At 38.3% G+C, this 23,587-nt stretch overlaps 1 protein-coding gene across 1 annotated transcript in view; it reads left to right on the top strand.

Moving 5' to 3' along the window:
• The window catches only part of DNAH5 (dynein axonemal heavy chain 5), a 293,865-nt gene that overhangs the window by 137,074 nt on the left and 133,204 nt on the right, over nt 1-23,587 (top strand). The window contains exons 41-44 of the mRNA XM_077114905.1: nt 1,723-1,876; nt 7,665-7,811; nt 10,461-10,702; nt 13,276-13,452. Coding sequence (XP_076971020.1) covers nt 1,723-1,876; nt 7,665-7,811; nt 10,461-10,702; nt 13,276-13,452 — 720 coding nt within the window. The remainder of the gene's footprint in view (nt 1-1,722; nt 1,877-7,664; nt 7,812-10,460; nt 10,703-13,275; nt 13,453-23,587) is intronic.

Here is a 23,587-nt window from a genome sequence, read left to right as displayed (position 1 = left end):
GTCATGACAACTGAGGCAGAGATTTACATGCTGTAGCTGCAAGCCAAGCCATACCCAGGACTGCTGACCAACAGCAGGAGTTTGAAAGGGGCATGGAAGGAGCCTCCCCTAAAGGTTTCAGAGGGAATGGCCATACCCATTCCCTGATTTCAGACTTCTGGTTTCTGATTCTTCTGGTTACTGTGAGACGATAAATTTCTATTGTTTTAAGCTGCTCAATTTGTTATACCTTGTTAGGGCAGCCCTAGGAAACTAAGACACTTGCACACCACTGATAGGCTCCTGCTGGAGTGTCTCTTATTGCAGAACCTCGTATCCAGTTTAGCTGTGCGCAAGTGGCCCTTATATTGGTGGAAACCATTGTACGCCGTACCCAGAAATGAAATGTTATTGGTCCGCAGGGGTCAGGTGGGGGCACAGCTTGTTACCTGCCCATGCTTGGCTTAGATGTTGGCCACATTGATTTCATCTCTAGCCTTCTGGCTTTGATTGTTATTTGCAGTGATCTCATGCTGATTCTCAGCTATTGTTCTTTTTCCCCAGGCCCAAGATCACTTGTGGTTTCTTCCTTAGCCTCTGGGATCCATCACATTATATATATCATTAAGCCTCTGGATTTCTTATGATAATTAGTGCAGCTCTAACTTTTAAAGTCTTCCTGGAAATGGCAATGAATCATGCAACCCTAGTTTCCTTTCTTATGAAGAAAGGAAAGTTTCTTTCTTATGTTTCCTTTCTTATGAAGAAGAGTTTGAAAAAATGTTCTACTGAAATGGTGATATGCTCATATTTATAAGATGCATTTTCATTCCTTGAAAAAAATTTTAAGTTAAAGTCCAACATTGAAGTGTTTGAGGTATATTTTACTTTAAAAACAATCAGTGTATGAAAATCTAAATTTCTGCATTAGGTAAGGGTGATAATTCATTTTGCAAATGGTTTCTTCATCATATAGCTAAATTAACTGTAGCCTTTCCTAAAAAGCTAAATGTAAAGCTATAGGTAAGGTGACTTACATTAATAATTTGTAGCATATTAAATGTCTGAGGAGCAAATGCATGGCATAAAGTAGTACATGATTATTATCCAAAAATTATTTAAGTAAAATTAAAAGCAATATTTACAGTGAGTTCAAGCATAGCATGATGATTGAGAACTTGGACTATGGAGTTGAAATTCTTGGGCTCAAATCCCCATTCCTTAACCTTGCTCTTAGGAAGATCACTTGTTCTTTCTGTGTCTCAATTTCCTTATCTGTAAAATGAACACTTTAATGGTAGCAATCTCATAGCATTGTTGTGAAGATTAAATTTAGAATAGTATTTGGCAGAAATTAACTGCTATCAATGTATTTAATAAATTAAGAACCACCTAATGTTTTATAAGGAATTTGAAATTTATGTGGAATTTTAGTCAATTTGGTATGCTATAGATTTTCCAGTTATTAAATATCGTCTTTTGGATTAAACATTTAAAATGTTTTGCCATTTGAGTTTTCATTCTTTAGTTCCTCTTAAGCCATACACTCAATAAAACGTTAATGTAATTTTACCTACTTTCCAAAGACAAATGCAGATGTTTCTTATTGGCTTGGATAACGTTTCAATAATGCTCAGCCTGTTTTTCTTTTCTCTATTTTTTTGGTCTATGTTATTTTGGACACAATGATAAGCCCAGATCATTGCTGATTTGACGTAATGTAGGTGTCTGCTATGTTTTCAGGTTGAAGAAGCTGGTTTAATCAACCATCCTCCTTGGAAACTGAAAGTCATCCAGCTGTTTGAAACACAGAGGGTGAGGCATGGAATGATGACACTGGGACCAAGTGGAGCAGGGAAAAGCACTTGCATCCACACCTTGATGAGAGCCATGACAGGTACAGGAGCAGCCAAATAACATTGCCCTGTGCAACACATTTAAATAGTTGTGACATGTCTGATTGCCTCAAGAGGCACACGAAGGTAGATACATTAATATATTTTATAGTGAAATGCCACTTTCCTGACTATTGTGTACATTTTAGAGTTAATATATCATCTTAATAGACTAGAGGGGGATAAACATTTTCTCTATGATTTATATACTGTGCTCCATGTCTTATATATGTTATGTCATTTAATTTTTACAATGATCTTGAGAGATGGCTGTTATTCTTATTTTGTTCAAAACATCAACTCTCAAATTCAGTGATTCTTGAGATCACAGAGATGTAAGGGAAGGGTTGAGGTCCCTGTAAGGGAAAGATTAAGGTCTAATGAATAACCTGAGCTTTTTCTAAAATATCATGCCACTTCCCAGTAAATACAAAATACAACATGCTGCTTCCAAATACATACAGAATAGTTTCCATCTTCAACTCTTAAGTTCTATGTTGCAAATCATTATACTCACAAGCTAACTTGCCACCTGGAATCAGAAGTTAAACAGACATATTTAGTTTTCAGATGTTCTTCTCCTTGCAAATCCTAGGTTATTGGGGTAGTTTGAAGCTGTATGTACCTCAGAAAAGATCATGTTCAGAAAGGGTCATGTTATTTTAAGTAGGTGTAGACCTACTGTGGGTGGGACCTTTTGGTTAGGTTATTTCAATTGAGCTGTGATTCACCTCATTCAAGGTGTATCTTAATCCTCCTACTGGAGTCCTTTATAAGAGGATAAAAAACAAGAGAAAAAAGCCCCTGGAGAAGCTGAGAGAGGAAGCCACTGAGGCCAGAAGCTGAAAGCAATGAAACTCAGGAGAGAAGGACCAGCAGGCTTCCATGTGCCTTGGTATCTGACAGAGGAGCCAAAGCTTACCTGTAGCCATTCTTCAAGTAGAAAGCATCACCTGTTGATGCCTTGAGTTGGACATTTTCATGGCCTAAGAACTATAAGTTTGTTAGTTAATTAATCCCCATTGTAAAAGCCAGTCCATTTCTAGTATGTTGCATTTCATTAGCTTTAGCAAACTGAAACAGTTATCTAAGCATAATGGGCATAATACACAATTGTTGTTGTATTCTTTGGTTCTGATTGTACATTGACAACTTTCTTTCCAAAATTAACAGCAGCCCTTAACCATGGTAGAGCTCTAGAAATTTGACAGTTCATTGGCAGTTGAAATGCAACATACATCATCCCACAGGAAGAAGTGACTGGTTGAGTTTCTAGTCAGTTCCTGGAATCCCATTTCACTGTTTTCAAGTTAGTGGTCACTGGAGATTGTCTAGAGTCCTATACATATTGAGCTTAGTATCAATTTCCAAACTTATAGGATGAAGAATTTCTAGACATCAGAGCTTGTTTTAGTTCCAGGCTGCTAAAAAAATATCATCTAGTGAGTTGGCTTAAACAATGGGAATTATTGACTCATCGTTTTGAGGACAGAAGTCCAAAATTGAGATCTCAGCAAGGGAATGCTTTCTCCCCAAAGACAGTGGCATTCTTGGGCTGACTGCCAGTGATCCTTGGTCTTTCGCTTTCTGTCACATGGCACACACATGGCAATGTCTTCTCCTTTTTTTTTGTCTAGGTTCCATTGTCTTCCTTCTTCATCCCACAGCTTTTTCTCTGTGGCCTTTTCTATAAGGCTTTCAGTAAATAGGACTAAGACCCATCCTGATTCCCTTGGTTGCATCTTAACTAAAGATAACCTCAACAAACGGTCCTATTGACAATTGGTTCACACTCATGGGAATGGATTAAGATTAAGAACATGTTTCTCTGGGGTTTGTAATTTAATCTACCAGGGTACTCTGTAGGGGATCTTTAGATTGAGATGGGAACATGCCCCTTAGCCAGCACCTACTTCCACCAAAACTGGGAACTCACACCTGCAGGATTTATCATGTGGTTCAGATTCCGTTTTGGGATTATATAGCTTGAAAATACTTGTGTTTATCCTTTCAAATCATGTTTATTATTTTTTTTGCAGTTATGAGGCCTTTATTATCAATACACTAATAATGCACCTGGTCCAATAACTTGAATCAAATGAGTACTAAATATTAAACAATATAGATAAATTATGTATACTATTTCTGAATTATCTAACACATATGCATCACTGATTTTGGAGATTACCTTGCAAAGATGTATTAATTATTATATTATTTTCTGTTTATTAACCTATTCTTGGTTATGGTATGTAAGGAAAATATTTGTTATCTGAAGTAACACACTGTTGCTGAAAACTTTATCCAAAATGTTGAGTAGGGAATTGGGTTGGTCTTCTTCTGAAGACGTACAAGACCCAGGCATGTTATTTATTCCCTTAGTCATCTTGTAATCATTCATCAAATGTCTTTGAGGTTATTCTGTGCCAGATTTTGTACTAGAAACAGGAAAACTGGTATGAAAAAACATGGCTGTGCCTTCAAGGAATTTACATAGTGGGAAGACAGAGATCATTTTCTGGACACAGAGAATTGTAACTCAACATGGAATTGCTACAAGGAAGATTTGGACCAGTTATGATGTGAGCATAAGTGAAGGAGATAAGAAAACTTTCTAATGAATTAAAATTCCATATTATTTCAGTTTGCTAAAGCTGCCAGAATGTAATGTACCAGAGATGGGTGGCTTTTACAATGGGAATATATTAAAATACAGTTTACGGTTCTCAGAACATGAAAACGTCCAACTCAAGGGATCAGTAGGAAAATACCTGCACTCTGAAGATAGGCTGCTGGCATCCAGAACACCTTTGTCCTTGGGAGGGCATGTGGCTGGTGTCTGCTGGTCCTTCTATCCTAGGTTTCATTACTTTCAGCTTCTGGCTTCAGCGGCTGCCTTTCTGTTTTCTGTTGTTCTTTCTTAGCCTTTCTGGGATTTTCTCCAAACTTCTCTATGCTTTTTCTGTCTTTTATCTTTTTAAAAAAGGACAGTCAGAGGATTGAGACTCACCCGGGGACAGGCCTCAACTGAAATAACCTTATCAAAGGGCCTTGCCTACAGTAGGTTTATATCCACAGGAATGGATTAAAAAAACACGATCTTTTCTGGGATACATACAACTTCAAACTATCACACACATTAGCTGAGCCTTGAAGAATGTACAGACATGAATAAAAGTCATACCCAAAAGATAGAAGTATGTTTGTAGGTAGAAGGGACATGAGGGAGCATGATATTCCCATGAAACTGGTTTGGCATGGATGAGACATAATGTGGAATGATGACTGTGGCTAAGGAGGTATAGCGGATGCTATTGGCGCCCAGTGCCACATTCCTCTGACTCTCCAGTGCTGTAGATGCAGATACGTTGGATAGCTTCTGTGCTGGTTTGAAATGATGTAAGTACCCTAGAAAAGTCATATTTTAATCCAAATCCCATTTTGTAAAGGCAGCTGTTTCTTCTAATCCCTATTCAGTACTGTATGTTTGAATCTGTAATCAGATCATCTCCCTGGAGATGTGATTTAATCAAGAGTGGTTGTTAGGCTGGATTAGGTAGAGGCGTGTCTTCACCCATTTGGGTGGGTCTTGATTAGTTTCTGATGTCCTATAAAAGTGGAAACATTTGGAAGAATGAATGATTCAGAGAGAGCAGAGCAGAACAACATTGCCATGAGAAGCAGAGTTCACCACCCAGCGACCACTGGAGATGAAGAAGGAAAATGCCTCCTGGGGAGCTTCATGAAACAGGAAGCCAGGAGAAGAAGCTAACAGATGACATCATGTTCACCATGTGCCTTTCCAGATGAGAGAAATACTCTGTGTTCGCCATGTGCCTTTCCACTTGAGAGAGAAACCCTGAACTTCATTGGCCTTCTTAAACCAAGATATCTTTCCCTGGATGCCTTTGATTGGACATTTCTATAGACTTGTCTTATTTGGAACATTTTCTCAGCCTTAGAACTGTAAACTAGCAACTTATTAGATTCCTTTTTTAAAAAGCCATTTCATTTCTGGTATATTGCATTCTGGCAGCTAGCAAACTAGAACAGCTTCTCTCTCACACTAAGTGAGGTCTTCCAACTTTTCAGCCTCAGGATTTTCCTTGAAGTCAGACAAATGGCTCAGCCTGGGAGTGGGGCTAGGTAGAAATTTATACACCTAAGGCATCTGTACCCTCAACCAATGGGGGAGGATAGTTGATCGCAAATGTGTCATGTTCTGTCTTTCAGAGGCTTACTACCACTATGACCAGCTCAGTAATGCATCCTTTGTTGGCCTTCTGTCCTTTCTGTCTCATTCTCTCTGTTACCTGATTCTGGCCTCCCTGTACCTAAGTCCTTGTGTCAGGCTCTGCTTTCAGGGAGAATCCAAATAAAGATGGTAGGTGAGGTGTGAGGCGCTTTGTAAATCATGCAAAATACCTAAGTTTTATTCTAGAAGCCTTGGGAAGTCCCTGAGCTGGAGAATGGACCAGTGACCTTGTGTTTAGAAGTCCATCTGGTGGCCCACTAGGGAATACGTGATAGGGAAGGTCTGGAATTCCTAAGGAGGATACTATAAGAACTGAGTGCCTAACCTAGGGTAAGACATGAGGGTGTAGTCTCTGGACAGAGTCACGACATGTCTCGGCAGAGAACCAAGAGAAATTGGATTAACAAACAATGTAAAAGTCAGCATTTCTTTCTTAGAGTGCTCTTATAAAAATGTTATGGCATTTTCTGGAATTCTCACCTGCCACGCAGACATCCAGGTTCATTTCCCGGAGCCTGCCCATGCCAAAAAGAAAAATGTTATGACATTTTAAATAAAAATGATAAAATTTTGCATATCACCATAATTAAATAATTTTTGATGGTTACTCTTTTATGGGCAAAAGACCAAATTGAATTTTCACCCATAATGCTGTCTTACACTATAGGATTTTGGTGGCTTTTTATAACGTGTGATTGAAAAGAGAAGTGTTTCCAAGATCTTATGGATATCATCCATTGTAAAAGCTAAATTGTGACTATTATATCAACCTTCAGCATCATAAAATATTGCAAATGATTAGGGATTTTTTAATAAAGAGAACTGTGGTCTAATATTTTAAATAGATTTTGATGTGACACCTTTTTTTTAAACACACATACGTGTGTATGTGTGCCTGTGCTTGTCGATATTTAACATCTATTTTTATGATTTTATACTTTCAACCTTATTCTTATCTCATCTGTTCAGAACTGTGGTTCCTCGGGTGCAGAATCCCAGCCCATTTAAGAGTAGTTTTAGGGTTTGAAACTTCAAATACCTTTCCTGACTTTGGCTACGAAAGAAAAGTCTTTCATTCATGCAACATTTAGTTTAGCTTATCTTTTCCAAGGTGAGCAGGGACACATCTCAACAAATGCAGACTGGTAATGAAGAGAATGAAGCATCTCCTAGCTGGTGTTTTAAGTACAAGAATAATCAAGTACACCATAAACCAAAAAATTTTTGAGCTATGAAGTTTAAGGAATGCCTAGGTTCTTTAAATTAGATCCCACATACATTCCAGCATGGTGTCTTTTTTCTCCCCTTTGCAATATGCAATTTTCTTTCAAGTAAGATAAAAAGGTCTTTAGTCAATAAAGTCTAATGAGGTTAATTATGATAAGTTGGAATGCAGTAGACATATTTTTCATGTAGTTTTGCGTTTTTCTTATTTTGAACACCCGCTGACAGTACTCCACAAATTAGTGCAATGTTTCCTAATCACAGCTCAGTCCACATCTGCGATGTTTAAACTTTGGATTTCTTTGCCATAGAGTGTGGAAAACCACACCGGGAAATGAGGATGAATCCTAAAGCAATCACAGCCCCACAGATGTTTGGTCGGCTTGATGTGGCCACAAATGACTGGACAGATGGGATTTTTTCTACCCTTTGGAGAAAAACATTGAGAGCAAAGAAAGGTGAAAGATAAATTATAAATATTATTTTTGACATGTGCTTTAAGATGAATCCTTGGTGGTTATATAGAATTAGTGTAACATCTGTATTTTCCATTCAAAATTTTAATCAAAAAATGAAGTCAGAGATCAGTATAATATTTGTGAATGTTGAAATACTGAAATTATTGACTGTTGTATTTAAAATACATGCCCATGCCCTTTTGGTTACAAAAGGGAATTTTCCTTTTGAAGATCTTTCTACATCACTGTGTTATCTTTGAGAAAAACTGTTGAGAGAAATTGATAGTATTGAATAAAGTGAATTTACCATAACTCTTTTCACTGAATATTTAAAAAACTTGACTCTTACTTAAATGCAGCTTTTTTTTTTTTTTTTTTTTTTTTTAAAGAAAGACAGAGAAGGAAGGAAGGATGGAAGGAAGGAAGGGAGGAAGAAAGGGAAACATCTTTATTTTTTATTATATTTTGTTTGTTTGTTTGTTTTTTACATGGGCTGGGGCCGGGAATCGAACCGGGGTCCTCCGGCATGGCAGGCAAGCACTCTTGCCCGCTGAGCCACCGCGGCCCGCCCTTTTTTTTTTTTTTTTTTAACTTATCGCCCTATAAAATCCTAGAGAAAATGGGCAAGAAAATTTATGTTGGGAGAAAAATTGTGTATGTAAAAATGGAGTCTATGCTGAACTCACAAATTGTTTTGTTTAAATATACACTGGTGTTTCAGTGTTGTTTAAACAAGCTTGTTCAGAGCTGGCTGTTCAGTCTGTGAGTTTTCTTTCTTATGGACCTTGCAAATGAACCCAGTGTTCCCAGAATATAAGCACATATGGAAGTGGTGATATCAGTTCTCCCCTCATTGTGTTCTCCCATTCCTGACTGAATAAGAAAGGAACAGAGAAAACAATTGCAGGGAGAAAGAAGAACACAGGTGGGTATGATATGTGGACTCATTTCTTGGACCTGCCATTTCAGCAGCAGTGTTCAACTGAACAATGTTTAAGCTGGTGCCATCTACATTTTCATTTAATCAACCTAACATCAAATGTCAAAAGAGAGATGGAAATGCTTCATTTCTAAAGTGTGCAGATGGCAGAAGTTGTTTCACTGGAAAGAAACCAAATTTTGTTTCTAAATTATTCCAGTAATCCTTTGTAAACACAGATTCAGTGACCAAATGCTACCTTGAAGAACAAGCTTATAGAGGTGTTTGTTTATTTTCCATAAAAAAGGCAACAGATGTTTCTTAAAAGATCTGATTTTGGTGATTATGATTTTACTTGATTTGCTAGGTGAATGAGATTAATTAGGGTTTTTCAAAGCATTTTATTTAAAGTAGATTATTACATGGTTTTTACATAGTAAAGAAAAATAAAACCCACAAACTTGGTCCTGGTATCTGTGATTAAGAGACGCTTATAGATGAGAAATTGAGAACATCACCATTGAACTGAATACCTAAATTTACAAAGACATTGCTGTTGAGCATTCCACTGATGCTTCTTTGCCATTTTCTTTTATTCCAAATCTCTTCTTAAGTGACTCCCTTTCGGTATTGTCTCCAGTGTGCTTTTGAAACTGCTTTATCAAGGGCACTTGTGACTGCCAGCTTGTCAAATAGAAACGTCAATTTTCATTTCTTTCATGCTCTCAGCAACACCTGGCACACACTTCCCTTAGTCAAACACTTCTTTCACTTGACTTCAGGGATACCTCACCTTGTTGGCTGTTTTCCTACTTCACCTGCTTCCTTGAGATGGCTGGAAGACAGAGAAGCCAGCAAAGGAGACCCCTCTACCAGACATGTAAATGTTGGCATGCTCCCCCTCCAGACCTCCTGTCTGTCTACTCTCAGTACCAGAAGAAACTTATCGAATTCCATAGATTTCAGTACCATCTAAGAGCTGATGGCTTCCACATTTTTATTCCCAGTCCTGAATGGTCCTTTGAGTTTTCTACTCAGCAACTCCACTTGGTTGTGTGTTGGCACTTCAAACTTAATATGTGCAAACCAGAATCGATTCTGTAGCTCTGCCTCCACCTGTATTTCCAACTGTACTCGTCCTACCTCTTCTTGCCAATCTCATTCAACTTCCTGTTGTTCCTTGAACATTTTTTTCCTATGCCTCTTCCTACTTTAGAGTTTTTGCATTTGCTAGTCCAAACGCCTGGAAAATTCTGTCTCTACTTCTTTATAATACTTCATTCTCCTCCTAGAATAATTCATTGACCAACTTTTCTAAAACGATGGCCACCATCCCCTTTCTTGCTTTATTTTTCTTATTTCATATACTTCTTTCTTTCTTTATTTAACTATCATCTCTGCCCCTTATGATGTAAACTCCATGAGAGCAGAGACTTTGTCCATTTAGCACAGTACCACCAGACCCAAAAAGAGCATTTGCCAATAGAAAGTGCCCAGTGACATTTATTCAGTTAATAAATGACTTTTTGGTTTGATTATGGGCCTGAAATAACTGCTACATAGAGAACCTGAAAACTTCTTTGTAATAAAGTTAGGTAATCATTTAGATTAAAGTGTTACTTAAAAAATTAATGAAAATTGGATTAAGTTATAGTGCTTCACATTTAAGAGTTATGTGTACAGACTTATGTATATGTATGTATGCCTATTTTTGCTTTGGTGGGCTCTAGGAGAACATATCTGGATAGTTCTTGATGGTCCAGTAGATGCCATCTGGATTGAAAATCTGAATTCTGTTTTGGATGATAACAAAACTCTAACCCTTGCTAATGGTGATCGGATCCCCATGGCGCCAAACTGCAAGATCGTCTTTGAACCTCATAACATTGACAATGCCTCTCCTGCTACTGTCTCCAGAAATGGAATGGTTTTCATGAGTTCTTCTGTCCTTGACTGGAGTCCTATTCTTGAGGTATGATTGAAGTCTTGCTTTTCATAATTAAAAGGGAAAAAACAGACTGTGTGGTGGTGGGGGTATACGGGACCTCCGTATTTTCTGTGTGAATTTTTTTTTTCTGTAAACCTACAGCATCTCTAATTTAAAAAAGATATGTAAAAAAGTAGAGCAGATCATTTAGCATTCTTGTGGTGTCTGTGCTGAATTTTCTATAAACCTGTAGGTAGTGTAATTCCATTTATATATTAATGTTTGAACCTTGAATGCACTGGGAGATTCAAACCCTGATTTCTAGTTACAGATTTCTTCAGTGCTCTTCCAATCACTTTAGAACTGTGATTTCCAACCTGTGGGCTGTGGATAATTACAAGAAATAGGTGAATAAATAATCCCTTCAAACTGTGTCAGAGGACTGAATATATAAAATTTAATTTTGTGACCTTGGAGAGTCATGACATTTTAAAGAGATACTTATTCACATATAGTTTGGGAAAAACCATAGTAGGATATTAACTTGAAGACAATTTATTAAAGTTGCATATAAGAAGTTTTTATGGGATTCAATAGTCATATTATTTTTAAGTTTGTAATTGAAACAGTATTTCAGATAATATTTCTTAAATTCATGATACAGCATATTATTTTATTACCACCAATATGTTTTAGAATATTTTGATATGATTATCATAATTAAATGCATTGTATATTTAGATATTTTATTTAAAAAGTATATATTTTATATAATGTAAGGTAGAATGCTTAATAGATAAGCCATGTGAAAAATTTGTTTTTGACATAGTTGGACAAATTATTATTTTCATTTGTATAATTTAGTAAAGAGTTATGAATTTATAATTTAAATAAAATAGAAGTTTATTTTATATTACTAATAAATTTTTGTATTTCTTTTTCTTGATGGATATAACCTAACTTTTAATAATGTTTTCCCAGAATTTAAACAACGTGGGTTGCAAAAGGTTTAGATATAGTAAAGTATGAATATGTGAAGAAGAGGGGATTATATTGCAAAATAATACTGATGTATACTTGAAAGTGTCATTAAAAATGTTTCTGAAGAGTTCAGATTTCACAATTAAATGATCTGTTAAGGAGAATACAGAGCAGTGTTGTCAACCCTGGTTTTGCAAAAATAATCACCAATAACACTTCTTTAAAATCCAGATAAATAAGTCACACTCCAATCAGACCAAGTTAGAGTCTTGGGGATAGGGTCTGGGAGTCAATTCTTTAAAAAAGATCCAGATTTTTTTATGCAGCAAAGTTTGCCAATCAAAGATCAGCGACCTCCAAATGAAAATGTATTATGGGATTTTTTTCCTCAAATACTTCAAATTCACAAAGGTTTAAACATACTTTTTTTTTTACTGTTAAGAAATTAATATTTAGAATTTGCTCTTTATGAAATAAGCTATTATATTGTCTGCTCATGTTGAGGCCGAGTAAGGGCTTGACATTAATGCTACACCTACATAGTAGTATTTCATATGCTTTTAAATAATGTAGTTTCTTCTTGGAAGTGATTAGGAAGAAGCAAGACTCAGAACCATATTGCAAATATTTAGAGCAGTGTAAGGCAGCATGAAGAGAGTTGTTAGAGGGCAAACCAATTGAGAGGTTGTATTGATGGGGATCTGTCAACATCAAGAAGCCTAGCTGTTAACTTTGGGTGTATATAGTTCCTTGGTTTCATCAATTCTAAAGTGCTGTGTGTTATGTTTTTGTTGTTGTGGAATCATGATAAATTCATGAATCAATGAATAATTCAGAATCAATGTTTTATTGCTTCTATTCTTCCTCCTAGGAGAACTCTGTCTCTTATTTCAGAGTCTCTAATTATTTTTTGGAGTATTGAGGTGAAGAATGAGCTGACCTCATGACCCAAGAGAAGTTGCCTCACCTTTAGAAAATGTTATGTGTTAAGCGATATTTTATTATAAATTATACATATCTTCTTAATATTGAGTTCATAAAATTGCAGAATGACTAAATTCTCCATTCTGCTGAGTATTCCATGATATTTTTCTAAATTGTTCATTAAGTTAAAAGAAAAAAAGGAAACAACTGATTCTGGTAAACTGTTTCCCATTTTTTAAAAATCTGGCTATAGATTTCCTTTGTTCGTCTTTTATTCTTCACTTTCTCCTAAATAATTTCAATATATATATGCATCCTCATTTTCTTCTTGCATACTGTAATCAGAGGTACACACTTTTCCCCCATCTTGGCTTCAAGACCTGGGCGTGTATATTAGTGTAATAGCTGAACTCTGGAGCCAGATTCTGGGTTTGATTTCTGGCCCTGCCACCTACCAGCTGTGGCATCCCAGGAAGCTGAATTAAACTCTTGCAGCCTCGGTTTCCTCATCTGTAAAAGCCCAACCTCATACAGTTGTATTTAGGATGTAATGAATTAATGCATAGGGTTTATAGCAAGGCCAGATAAATCATAAGTATGCTGTAATCATTATTATTAATATTTTTATTATGGTTGATTGAGGAGGTTTTTCCAAAATGGCCCTTTTCCTGGTGTGCTAAATATGATTAATGCACTAATCTCTACACTAACAGGGTTTTCTCAAGAAACGCTCACCTCAAGAAGCTGTTCTACTCCGTCAGCTGTACACTGAGTCTTTCCCAGCCCTGTACCACTTCAGTGTTCAGAACGTTGAATACAAGATGGAGATGCTCGAAGCCTTTGTGATCATGCAGAGCATCAACATGCTTCAAGGTCTGATCCCTCCGAAGGTAAACTGTTCAGCCTTTGAAAGGATTTCTCTCCCCTTGGCTGAGCCATACGGTGCCGGGAGGGCAATGCTGGAAATTTCTTTTGGTTAGAGCTACTAGGAAGGGGAGATGTTTCACATGTGGACCCTGAATATTTTATATTTCATTTTTCTCATTTCTCTTTTTCACAAAGTGAGCCATGGATTTGAAATTTAGTTGCTGATAAGCGGTCATCTAATAGGCACCCCTAATTTATTTGGCTTTTATTTAAATATTCTTTAAAAATTTAAATTTTGAAAGAATTTCAAACTTATAAGAAAGTTACAAAAATAATACAGAAATAAAACAGAGAACTCTAGTATACCCCCCAGATATACTAACTTCAAATATTTTGCCACATTTATTAGATCATTTTATAATCCACCTATCTGTCTGCCCCTATCTAGCTGACTAAAATCTAACTATCATCTCATCTATCCTTAATTAATTTTTTTAAACATTTCTTATTGGGAAATATAACATTTATACAAAAGAGTAATAAATTTCAAAGTACATTTTAACAATTAGTTATAGAACAGATTTCAAAGTTTGGTATGGATTACAGTTCTACAGTTTCAGGTTTTTCCTTCTAGCTGCTCCAAGACATTGGAGATTAAAAAGAAACATCAATATAGTGACTCAGTAGTCATACTCATTTGTAAGTCCTAACTTCTCTGTTATAACTCCTCCTCCTCCTTTGATCCTTCTCCTAATCTTAAGGGATATTTGGGTTATGCCCATTCTAACTTTTTCATGTTGAAAAGGGGTGTTGACAGTATGGGATGGGGAATGGAACTGGTTTATGTTCTTGGAGAGACTGGCATCTCTGGGTTTTAGGACTTATGTGGCCTAGGAACCATCTGAAGTGTTTGGGTCTCTGAAAAGTAAATTTAGTGTGTGCAACTTTTGTAGGTTCTCAGATATAGCCTTGGGGGTTCTTTAGGGTTAATGGGAATGATGTTTGTTGGAGTCTAGCAGATTTTGGTAATAAGCAATATCTAGCTGAAGCTTGCATGAGAGTAGCCTCAAGAATAGCCTCTCGACTATATTTGAACTCTTTTAGCAACTGATACCTTATTTTGTTACAAATTTCTTTTCCCCCTTCTGGTCATGAAGGCATTGTCATTCCATGGTGCTAAGGCCAAGCTCATTCCTGGGAGTCCCATGTTGCCAGGGAGACTTTCACCCCTGGAGGTCATATCCCATATAGGGGGAGGGTCGTGATCTTACTTAGAGAGAGGCCACATCTGACCAACAGAAGAGGTTCGCTGGAAGTAACTCTTAGGCATAATTACATGTAGGCTTAACTTCTCTGCTATAGAAGTAAGTTTCATAAGAGCAAGCCTCAAGATCTAGGGCTTGGCCTATTGACTTGGAAGTCTCTAGTGTTTGAAGAGTAACCAGGGTTTCCATTGGGGAAAATTTAATAGATCCATATTTTTTCTCCCATCCTTCAAGGAACTTTGCCAGTAATCTTTAATTATCTGCCCAACATACTCTGGGATGTATCCGGATATTACTTTAAGCTATACAGAGTTATAAACCCTTGCTCCCATTCTGGGCTCAATATATTTGAGTTATTTAAATGAACTATACAGAGAGGTTGAGTTAGACTGTGTGCTACAGAAACTTTAGGTGTTGGACAAAATAAATATCTCTTCCTTTGGTCTCGTAGAGTAGGTGAAGTTCTAAAATACTAAAATACAGATAACGTCATCCTTTACCCTGTATTCTGAATTACCTTAGTCCCAACCAGATCAGTTTCTTCTAATCTCTAATTGAAGTCTGATCTCTTTTTTGGTTTCTTTAACAGTTGTATGTAGCAATGCTGACTTTCAGAGCTGGAGAACCCCAACTCTGAGTCTTAGGTGTACAGAGGTACCCAAAACTCCAGGGAAATACCAGGTTATACATATGCAGCATAGCATCTCAGAATCTAGAAAAAACACTTAAAGCTCAAGAATGAAAGTGACTACTATAAGACCTTACAATCTAGGTTCAATTTTTCTTATAAGTATTCTCTAAAAGAGACCATACAATATTTGTTGTTTTGTTTCTGGCTTATTTTGTGCAACATAATATTCTCAAGATTCATTCATCTCATTACATACCTCATGACTTTGTTCCTTTCTGTAGCTGCACAATATTCCATCATATGAATATACCACAGTTTGCCTTTCTGTTTTTCAGTCATTGTACCCTTTGGCACCTCCATCCATTGGGCATCATGGATAATATCCAAAATAAACAATCCATGTCACAATATCCTCACTTAGTTGTGCCATCACCATTACTTTCAATTTTAGATAATTTTCATTACTCCAAAGAGAAAAGTAACCGATAAACACACCTTCACCAAACAGAAAATCCAGAACTTCCCTTAACTCTTGTCCCTCCCCCAATGCTTACCCTTAGCATTACTGTGATAATGGTGATGTCTTCCTATTAAATATAGGCCATATCATACTGTGTTAGTCAGGGTTCTCTAGAAGAACAGAACCAACAAGAGGTATCTGTAAATATGAGATTTATAAAGGTGCACCACACAACTGTGGGAATGGAAGAGTCCAAAATTTGTAGGGCAGGCTGTGAAGCTGGCAGCTTTGGTGAAAGGTCTGGATGAACTCCACAGGGGAGGCTTGCTGACTGAAGAAGCAGTGAAAGAGTTTTTCTTATCCCTTAAAAGTCTTAAACTGGTTAAATTATCTCATGGTGGGAGACATGCCTTAGTTGATCGCAGATGTAATCAGCCACAGATTCAATCAACTAACTGATGATTTTATATATAGCCTTCTAGTTTATCAACCAGCCAGGAAATATTTTTGCAGCAATGGTCATGCCAGTGCTTGCCTGACCAGACAACTGGGCATCATCACCTGGCCACGTTGACACCAGAACCTAACCATTATGGTCCACCCCTTGTCAACTTGGCAGCTATACATATCACCTTGAAACATGCTTAATTGCCAAATAGAACCCAATAACAGACATACGTTTCACCTAACAATACTCAACTGTTCTGTGTACAAACAGAAACACACTACATCTCTCCAATATAGGGTATAAGTTCCTAAGTAACATTCACTCTTAACTTTATATCCTATAATTTAGACACTATAACATGAACAATAAAACTTATGTTGTATGATAAGAGGAAAACAAATATTTGCTTATGTACAAGTGTGAACATACTCATAACAAAACAGGGAGGAAATATTCATACAATCACAGTCCTTGTTTCTGTAACTGGTCACGTGGTTGTTGTTTATATTTATCACTACACTTCAGCTGGCTGTGGTTCTTTGTCAGGGGGGTGTCCCAAACCTTCATTCCTGAAGTTTCTGGGCCATTGATAGTCCTGCCTAGACTGAGTTGTTGCAGTTTTCCATTTATTTTAATCACAGGGCATGTTATTACTAAGAGATGCCCTAGGGGATCTCCTGTATTCAAGGAGAACTCTTCTTTATTTCCATGGTGTAGTTGCAGTCTAATTTCCATTGATAGGCAGGATCAATCACCCCAGACAGAACAGAATTACCCTTCTGTGCCTGTTGATTCAGTGGCATAAGAAACCCAAAGTGGCTAGGTGGAAGTCTTAACTTCCAGTTCAATGGAGTCATTGTTGTGTCTCCTAGTAGGAGCAGTCCTCCTTTTGTAACCAAGATCTGTAGACCATCAGAGCATAAGGCTTCAGGGACAGGGAACAAAAAATTTTCCTTTGTATCAATAGGGGTGTTAGTGAGTGGTGCCATTCCCATTTTCACCCCTTGATTCCTGGATCCATGAATGCTGGCTATGGGAGAAACAGCACCATAGACTGAATGCTGATTCAGAGCATACACAGCCTCCTGGAGAACAGTGCCCCAGCCCTACAAGGTATTGCCACATAGTTGGCATCATAATTGCATCTCCAAAAGACCATTCTACCATTCTAACAACTGAGCTACCTTTTGGAAATATGGTAAGACCAGAGGATTCCATGAACATACATATATACATTCCTGCACATCATTTGTTGTGAAGTGGGTTCCTTGATCAGAAGCAATGCTGTATGAAATACCATGATGGTGGATAAGGCATTCTGTAAGTCCACAGATGGTAGTTTTTATGGAAGCATTGTGTACAGGGAAGGCAAACCATATCCAGAGTATGTGTCTATTCCATTTAGCACAAATTGCTGCCCTTCCATGATGGGAGTGGTCCAATATAATCAATGGGTCACCAGGTAGCAGGCTGATCACCTTGGGGAATGGTGCCATATTGGGGACTGAGTGTGAGTCTGCTGCTGGCAGATTGGGCACTCAGCCATAGCTAGGTGACCTTGGTGAGTGGAAGTCCATGTTGCTGAGCCCATGCATGACCTCCATCCCTACTACCATGCTCACTTTGTTCATGAGTCCATTGGGCAATGGCAGGAATGGCTGAGGAAAGAGGATGATTTGTATCCACAGGATGGGTCATTTTATCCACTTGGTTATTAAAACTTTCATCTGCCGAAGTCACCTTCTGGTGAGCATTCACATGGGACATAGTATCTTCATGTTCTTTGCCCATTCAGAAAGGTCTATCCACATACCTCTTACCCAGACCTTTGTCACCAATTTTCTAATCATGCTTCTTCCAATGGTTTGATTGACCATTAAGCCAAACCATTAGCAACAGTCCATCAGTCAATATACAAATGCACCTCTGGCCAGTTCTCCTTCCAAGCAAAATGGGTACACTGCTTCCACCTACTGGGAGGATTTCCCCTCACAACTGTCCTTTAAGGACATCCTAGAAAGGGGTTATAATGCTGTAGCAGTCCACTTTTGGGTGGTCCCTGCATATTGTGTGGAACCATTTGTAAACCAGGCCTGAGTTTTCTGTTCCTCAGTCAACTGACTGTAAGGAACTCTCCAAGAGGCCATAGCTCTGGACTGAGAAAGAGAGAGTAATGTGGTAGGACTGGGGGCCATGGGCATTTGGGCCACTTCCTCATGAAAGTGCCTTCAGGACCTGCTCGAGTCCTATCTCTTATATAACATTTCCATTTTATGATGGAGTGCTACTGCACATGCCCAACTTTATGGCTTGGTGGGTCAGACAACACCCAACTCATGAGAGGCAACTGAGGTCTCATAGTAACCTGGTGGCCCGTAGTTAAGTGTTCAGTCTCTACTAAGGCCCAGTAGTAGACTAAAAGATGTTCCTCAAAAGGAGAGTAGTTATCCGCAGTGGATGGTAAGGATTTGCTTCAAAATCCTAAGGGTCTATGCTGTGATTCTCCTATAGGGGACTGCCAAAGGCTCTAGGCAGCCTCAACCTCCCTATTTGCGACTGACACTTCCAGCACCATTGGATCTGCTGGATCATATGGCCTTTCAAGTGGCAGAGCAGCTTGCACAGCAGCCTGAACCTGTTGCAGAGTCTCCTTTTCCTGTCCCTACTCAAAATTAACAGCTTTCTCAGTCATTTAGTAAATGGGCTGGATAGTAAGCACACCCAAATAAGGAATATATTGTCTCTAAAATCCAAAGAGGTCAACTAGGCATTGTGCCTCCCCCCCCTTTTTTGGTCGTAGGAGGGGCCAGATACAACAGCTTATCCTTACCTTAGGAGGGATATCTCAACATGCCCCATACCACTGGACACCTAGAAATTTCACTGAGGTAGAAGGCCCCTGTATTTTTGTTGAATTTATTTTCCATCCCCTGGCCTGCAAATGCCTTACCAATAAGTCTAGAGTAGTTGCTACTTCTTTCTCACTAGGTGCAGTTAGCACAATATCATCAGTGTAATGGACCAGTGTGATGTCTTGTGGGAAGGAGAAAAAATCAAGTTCCCTGCAGATAAGATTGTGACATAGGGCTGGATAGTTGATCTACCCCTGAGGCAGACAGTGAAGGTATACTGCTGGCCTTGCCAGCTGAATGAAATTGTTTCTGGTGGTCCTTAGTGACAGCTAGTGAGGTAAAAGCATTTTCCAGTTCAATAGCTGCATTCCAGGTACCAGGCAATGTGCTGATTTGCTCAAGCAATGATACCATATCTGGAAAAGCAGCTGCAGTTAGAGTCACTACCTGGTTAAGTTTGTGATGAGCCACTGTTATCCTCCAAGTTCCTTCTGTATTTTGCATAGACCAAATAGGAAGTTTTGAATGGGGATGTGCTAAGAATCACCATCCCTGCATCCTTCAAGTTCCTAAGAGTGGCACCTAATCTTTGCAATCCCTCCAGGAATACAGATTGCTTCTGATTAACTATTTTGCTCAGTAGGGGCAGTTCTAGTGGCTTTCACTTGGCCTTTCCTGCCATAATAGCCTTTGCTCCATGAGTCAGAGAGCCAATGTGGGAATTCTGCCAGTTGCTGAGTATGTCAGTTTCAATTATGCATTGTAGAACTAGGGAAATGACCGCAGAATGAGTCTGGGGACCCATTGGACCCACTGTGAGACAGACCTGAGCTAAAACTCCATTAATCACCTGACCCTACTCTGACTAGTGGACCAGAGTGACACTTTTGGGTCTCCTAGGATTAGTGTCACTTCTGAGCCAAGGTCCATAATTCCTAAAATATCTGATCAGTTCCTTTTCCCTAGTTCACAGTCACCTTGGTAAAAGAGTGTAGGTCTCCTTGGGGAAGGCTGCAAGGAAGGTTAACAGTGTAAATTTTAGTCGATGTTAAAGTGTCCTTCCCCAAGGGTACCTGTCCCTCCCCTCATTTGAGGGACTCTGGGCCTGTAAAGTGTCTTAAGTCTAGGAATTGATTAAGGGGCCGTGACTCTCTGTTTTTGTAATTCAAGTTAGATTTCAGCTCACTTGATGTAGAATTCTTCTGCTTGCATAGCACAAAGAAGAATTTAGTAGACTGTCCATCTATTTTACTTCTACTAGCCAGTGCTACAAGTCTCTGCTAGTGAGATTTCTGACTGCTTCTATGAGTTTACTGTCCTTTATGGTGGTCACGCTCACCTTGTCTATGGTGATTATGTGTCACCATGATGGCTTCTGCCAACTCATGATATGATCATCCCCATTGTGTTTAAGGATTCCAGTTCAGTGACAGCAGTTCCCACAGTAGTATCTGACCTACAGTGAAGGGAGACTACTGAGCTCTTCAGGGATGATGGAGCTATTCTCACAAATTTAGATTCTGATGAAAGATGTGCCCTTTGGACATTCCTGGGGTATGTGAGCAGATATTCCATGATAAATCCACTCTAACCTTCCACTCTCTCTAAGCCTCTGGACCCCTCATCTACATTATACCAGGGCAATTCTGGCATTTTAACCTCAGGTAATGTTAGCCACATTTTGATCCATGTTTCAGCCAACCATTCAACAAACTCTTAATGCCCTTTCTAACCCCTCGAGCTACAACAATGAATACAGAAGCTCTGTTCTGTGAGCCCATATCAGCTCGATCCAACTTTATACCCCTTCAACCATTATCCCACACCCTTAGTATCCATTCCCACTCATATTCCCCTGATTTCTGTCTATATAGACTGGAAAAATCATGTAGTTCTTTTGGAGTATAGCATACCTCCTCATTGGTCACACTTTGTACCTCAACTTTCAGGACCTTTTGGGACTTTAGTCTAGTTATAGGTTTTTAAGAAAAGAGGGGTGGTGGGGGTGGGTCATGAAAAGTAATAGAAGTGTCTTTCAAACCAATTACCTCAGGGCATTCTGTTTCAGTTTCATCTGGTGAAACAGGATTAGCTGCTCCAGACAGGAGTGAGGGCTATTTCCCTAGGGAAGGTGGTTACTGGGTTAGCAGGCTCTGAAAGGTTAATCTTGTTAGGTGGAGGTTGGATGGCAGACTCCTTTGGGCAGACTGGAGGGGGGGAAACTGTTTCCTCAATGCAGTCCATTCCATGTCTTTCTAGCAAAGGCTTAGCAGATTCCAGGGAGTCCATCTCTCTATTGCCATCATTATCAAGCCATATATCCCCATCCCAAATTTCAAGACCCCATTCTTGTCCAATCAAAGCCCTTAGTTTAACAGCAGACACCTTGCAAGGTTGGGATTTTAGTTTATGTTGTAAATCTGCTACTCACACAATGAGGCTCTGTGTCTTATTTCCAGAGATCTCAAGTCTGTGACCACAGGAAATAAGAACTTTCAGGGCAATCATGGAAACTTGTACATCATTCATACAGTACTCAAGTTTCAAATTTGAAACCTTCAGCTCATCCCTTTCTCTCATCACTGTATCCGGTGTGTCTAACAACAACCAGCTCAAATCATTATACCTCTTTATTCCACAAAACCCTGTAAAGGTGTCAAATACACTCTCATTCAGAGCCTTGCCTTGTATCAGTGTACAATCCTCAGAATCTAATGGTGATATTTTGAGTATCTCTTTTGCCAACTCACCCATGAACTGTCAGTGCCATCTTGATTATTGGAAACAGAGTCATTACTGCCTTCGAGTCTATCAGAGTAGAAAACAAATTGAGAAAAAAATTTTAAGTGTCTGTTTCTCCAGAACCAGTCCTGTTACCAAGCTGTGTTAGTCAGGGTTTTCTAGGGGACCAGAACCAACAAGAGATATCTATAAATAGGAAATTTATAAAGGTGTTCCAAACAACTGTGGAAATGGAAGAGTCCAAATTCCACAGGGCAGGCAGTGAAGCTGGCAGCTCTGTTGAAGGGTCTGGACAAACTCTACAAGAGAGGCTCGCCGACTGAAGAAGCAGTGAAAGAGTCTCTTTTCTTCCTTAAAAGGCTTTAACTGTTTGGATTATCTCAACGTGGGAGACATGCCTTAGTTTTTGATTGCAGATGTAACCAGCCACAGATTCAGTCAACTCACTGATGATTTAATACTCCGGCCTTCCAGTTCATCAACCAGCCCGGAAATATCCTTGCAGCAATGGTCAGAGCAGTGCTTGTCTGATCAGAAAACTAGGCATAATTCCTTGGCCAAGTTGACACTAGAACTTCACCATCACACATGCCATAGTAGTTTTCCCTCTATACCCTTCTATTGTTGACTCTTTGTGCAAGATTCATACTTTTGATGTGGTTCATGCAAAAACTTATTTATATTTGTAGTGTTAATCCATGAGCTACATGGCTCTATATATTCCCTTTCAATCATATTCACCTTCAATTTGGCACTATTACTTCTAAACCCACTAATGAACTACCATCACTTCTATCCATTCGCATACATTTAAGTTCAACCCTCCTTAGGTAAATGTTCACTTACTCCAACTTCTGTTTATCTCTAGGCCCCTTATTCTACATTATAAGACTCTGAGTTTACCTTTACCAGGGTCATATTAGCGAAATCACACAGTATCTAGCCTTTTGTATCTGGCTTATTTCATTCAGCATTATGTCCTCAAGGTTCATCCATGTTGTCATATGCTTCAGGACCTCATTTCTTCTTACTGCTGCATAATATTCCACCATATGTATATACCACATTTCGTTAATCCACTTGTCTGTTGATGGGCATTTGGATTGTTTCCATCTTTTGGCAATTGTGAACAATGACGCTATGAACATTGGTGCTCAAATGTCTGTTCATTACAGTATTCAGCTCTTCTTGGTATATACCAAGCAGTGGCATTACCTGGTTATAAGGTTTCTTGCTTACTTTATTTATTTATTTTTTGGGTGCTTGGTCCTAGAATTGAAACTAGGTCTTCCGCATGGAAGGCAGACATTCTAGCCACTGAACTACCCATGCACTCCTCTCATTTTATTTTTTTAAATTTATTTTTATTTTATAAAATTTATTTATTAATTAAAAAAATTTAACAAACAAAATAAAACATTAACATATATAATCAGTAATTCACAATATCATCACTTAGTTGCATATTCATCATTTCTTAGAACATTTGCATCAATTAAGAAAAAGAAATAAAAAGACAATAGAAAAAGAAATAAAACAAAAGCAGAAAAAAAAAGATTATAACTACCATACCCCTTACCCCTCACTTTCATTGATCACTAGCATTTCAAAATAAATTTATTTTAACATTTGTTCCCCCTATTATTTATTTTTATTCCATATGTTCTACTCGTTTGTTGACAAGGTAGATAAAAGGAGCATCAGACACAAGGTTTTCACAATCACACAGTCACATTGTGAAAGCTATATCATTATTCAAT

Source organism: Tamandua tetradactyla, chromosome 9 (genome assembly GCF_023851605.1).
Source record: "Tamandua tetradactyla isolate mTamTet1 chromosome 9, mTamTet1.pri, whole genome shotgun sequence".
Classification (NCBI taxonomy): Eukaryota; Metazoa; Chordata; class Mammalia; order Pilosa; family Myrmecophagidae; genus Tamandua; species Tamandua tetradactyla.
Note: the sequence above shows the minus strand (reverse complement) of the source record. Positions and strands in the feature narration are given on the sequence as shown.